Source organism: Capra hircus, unplaced genomic scaffold (genome assembly GCF_001704415.2).
Source record: "Capra hircus breed San Clemente unplaced genomic scaffold, ASM170441v1, whole genome shotgun sequence".
Taxonomy (NCBI): Eukaryota; Metazoa; Chordata; class Mammalia; order Artiodactyla; family Bovidae; genus Capra; species Capra hircus.
Genome location: NW_017189616.1, coordinates 6,708 through 9,952, shown reverse-complemented (window position 1 = coordinate 9,952; position 3,245 = coordinate 6,708). Strand labels below are relative to the sequence as shown.

At 45.8% G+C, this 3,245-nt stretch overlaps 1 protein-coding gene across 1 annotated transcript; it reads left to right on the top strand.

The window, feature by feature from the left end:
• Positions 1–384: 384 nt before the first annotated feature.
• On the top strand, positions 385–1,434 carry LOC106501887 (melanoma-associated antigen B3-like). Its single transcript, XM_013962356.2, has one exon. The coding sequence runs from the start codon at positions 385–387 to the stop codon at positions 1,432–1,434; it is 1,050 nt and encodes a 349-aa protein (XP_013817810.2).
• Positions 1,435–3,245: the final 1,811 nt, after the last annotated feature.

The window sequence follows — 3,245 nt, the reverse complement described above, 5'->3', positions numbered from 1 at the left end:
TGTGCCTGCCAAAAGTTGATGCGATTGTCCTGAATATGAACTGAGAGGACCCCCCACCCTCCAGAATGGAGGGTGCTGTGCAGAAGGACTAGACTGGCCACTGCTCCTCAGCCTCAGGAGGCAGCAGGCAGGGCTGGCAGGCTGAAGCCTGAGTCTCACCTTAATTATTTTGACAGAGTTTTCAGAGGACAGAGCGATCAGAAAAGAAGTCCTCTGGGTTCGCAGAGCAGTGCCCACGTGGAAACCTGCAGAGTGGGCCTTCTTAAAAGTAAATTGGTGCCTCCCTGCCACAGCCGCTCACACCCTTTCACCCTCTCTCCTCTCTGCCCAGATCACGAGCTGTTCTACCTGCACTCCTGCCTGTTGTCCCTGACGACAGTCACCATGCCTCGGGGTAAGAAGGGTAAGCTCCACACCTGTGACAAACGCCGCCAGGCTCAGCATGGCACCCAGGATCTGAGGGGCGCTCAGGTCATTGCCACCACGATGGAAGCACTCTCATCTTCCTCCAATCCTGGTCCCGGGGTTGATGCTAAGGAAAGGTCCGGTGCTAGGTCTGGTAACCATCTCAAGCGTCCTCGGGGGGCCCTGACCACCACCCCTGTGCCTGCAAGTGTTTCTCCCACAAGATCATCCAAAAGACCCCTTGGGGAATCTGGGAAAACACACAATTCCTCTCAAGCCCCTGTCTCCAATGTGCGGTCTGGAAAACACTCACTAACCAGGCCGACAAATCTGTTGGTGCAGTTCCTGTTACGCATGTATAAGACGAGAAAGCCCATTAGGAAAGTGAATATGCTGAAGATTATCGATAAAAAGTACCACAATCGATTCCTCAGGATCCTCAAAAGAGCTTCTGACAGCATGGAGGTGGTATTTGGTATTGACGTGAAGAAAGACAACACTGCCAAGCATTCTTATGTCCTTGTCAGCAAGATGAGTCTCCCCCGCAATGGGATCGTGCACCGTGGCAGGGGTTTTCCCAAGACCGGTCTCCTGATGAATCTCCTGGGTGTGATCTTCATGAAGGGCAACTGCGCCACAGAGGAATACATCTGGGATTTCCTGAGTAAGATGAATATCTATGCTGGGAAGAGGCACTTCATATTTGGGGAGCCCAAGAAGCTCATCACCCAAGATTTGGTGCAGCTGAAGTATTTGGAATATCGGCAAGTGCCGGGCAGCGATCCAGCATGCTATGAGTTCCTGTGGGGTCCGAGAGCACACGCTGAAACAAGCAAGATGAGAGTCCTGGAGTTCCTGGCCAGGATTAACCGTTTGGATCCCAGTGCCTTCCACTTTTGGTATGAAGAGGCTTTGAAAGATGAGGAAGAGAGGGCCCAAGCCAACGGATGTCCCAGTGTTCCTCCAGCAGTTCCTTCCACACCTAGTGAAGCTGAGGCAAATTCTGCACTTTGTGGCTCGAGAGAGTAGTCAGGGTTCCAAGAAGTATAGGACTGGACCTCACCGAGGGTTCACAGTGTGAAATACCTTGGTGTTGCTGTTCTGTATGGGGAATTGAGAGATAAACCTGTGTTTTTATGTTCTTGCTACTTTTCAAATGTTGCTCCTAAATGAAAGCTTATCTAGCATATATGTGTACAAATTCATCAGTCCACACTTAACCATTTTTTGTTGGTCTTAAGGATAAGAGTTTTTCTGTTGTGTAAAGCAAATGGGGAAGCTTCCATCTTATTTAGTAAGCCAGTGAAAGATAACATGGCATTGCAATATGTTATTTCCTTGAAAATACAAAAAAGTAGTAAAATATGTGGGATCAAGAACTAGAGGAAAAGGAAGATGGTTGGTATTTGGCTCCCTCATCCCTTGTTCTCTGTGTTTTAGAAAATTATAAGCAACGGTATATGCCTGGTTAATTCAAAATGTTGAAATAAATTCTAATAATTTCAACCTCATGCTCACAGGCTCATTTATTCCCCAAACATGAACTGAGCCTCTGCTCATAGTATGCTCCGTGCTAGTACTTGGAGAGCTGAGATAAAGATCTAGCCACTGGCCATAAAGTTACAGAGTCGAGAGGCAGCTGTCATGTAGAGGAAATGGTGACATGACAGCAGTCAAATGTGAATTCCCTGATGCAAGGTAGCGGTGGGCCTTGGGAAAATGTAAGTCCTTCAGTGGGAAGGATTATAAGTTGCGTGCATGGTGGGCTGGATGAGGCTGCGGTAATCGTGACCAGGGACCAGGTTCTCATGTGGTGGGCTGCATAGTTTAAAGACAAAAACCTGGGATGGGGAACTGCCCTTAACAGTTAGAGGCACACTTCACTCTGTTGCACTTTGCTTTATTGCATTCACAGGTACTGCTTTTCTTTTCTTGGTTCTTTTTCTTTACCAAATTGAAAGTTTGTGTTAGTCAGCCTTGCTTCCAGCAAGTGTTTCGGCTCCATCTTTCCAACACCGTTTGCTCACTTCATGTCTGTGTGTCACATTTTGATAACTCTTGCAATGTTGACACCCTCAGCAGCAAAAAAGATGGACTCACAGAAGTCTCACATAATGATTAGCATTTTTTTCTTAGCAAAGAGGTGTTTTTAATTAAGATATATATATTGTTCTGAGACATAAAGCTATGCCCACTTAATAGCCTACAGTATAGTGTAAACATAAATTTTATGAAAACACTGGGAAATCAAAAATTTCTTGACTCAATTGTGATATTGACTTTCCTTTGGGGGTTGGAAACCAAACTTGCAGTATTTTCTGAGTCTGCCTGTGCTTTGGGATTGTGAGTAAATCAAAGAGAAATCATGTGAAGCTGGCATGGAATGTGTCCTGTGCCCATGTTCCAGTACAGGTAAACACTGTGCAGATTAGATGTTTTTTCATGTTGTTCTCTGTCTATGGAGTTTCCCAGAAATCAGGGTGGCACTCCCCTGAGTTGGGATATGCCTTGAAGCTACTGGACTGGCGCACTCTGCCCTCGGTGGGGGAGCCAGAGCCCATGCCACCAAAAACAATATTAATAATAATAATTCAAATCAAATTATCTTGACTGTAATTTGGCAAACAGTAGGGAAGGAATAGACACGTCTGGCTAATGAATGAAAGTGGGAGTGGTTTACAAAAAAAAGGCAAGTGAGAGATAGGTAAGTTTGGGGCCCTTGAAACATTTTGGAGCTTTGTGTTACATCCACTGAGGATGTCTACCTCATGGTGACCTTCAGTGGCATACTCTTAACTGGAATATGCTAGTTTTCCTTGCTAAACAGGATTTTTCTGATA

Coding starts and splice junctions, on each gene's coding strand:
- LOC106501887 (XM_013962356.2), top strand. CDS start 385: ATGCCTCGGGGTAAGAAGGGTAAGCTCCACACCTGTGACAAACGCCGC.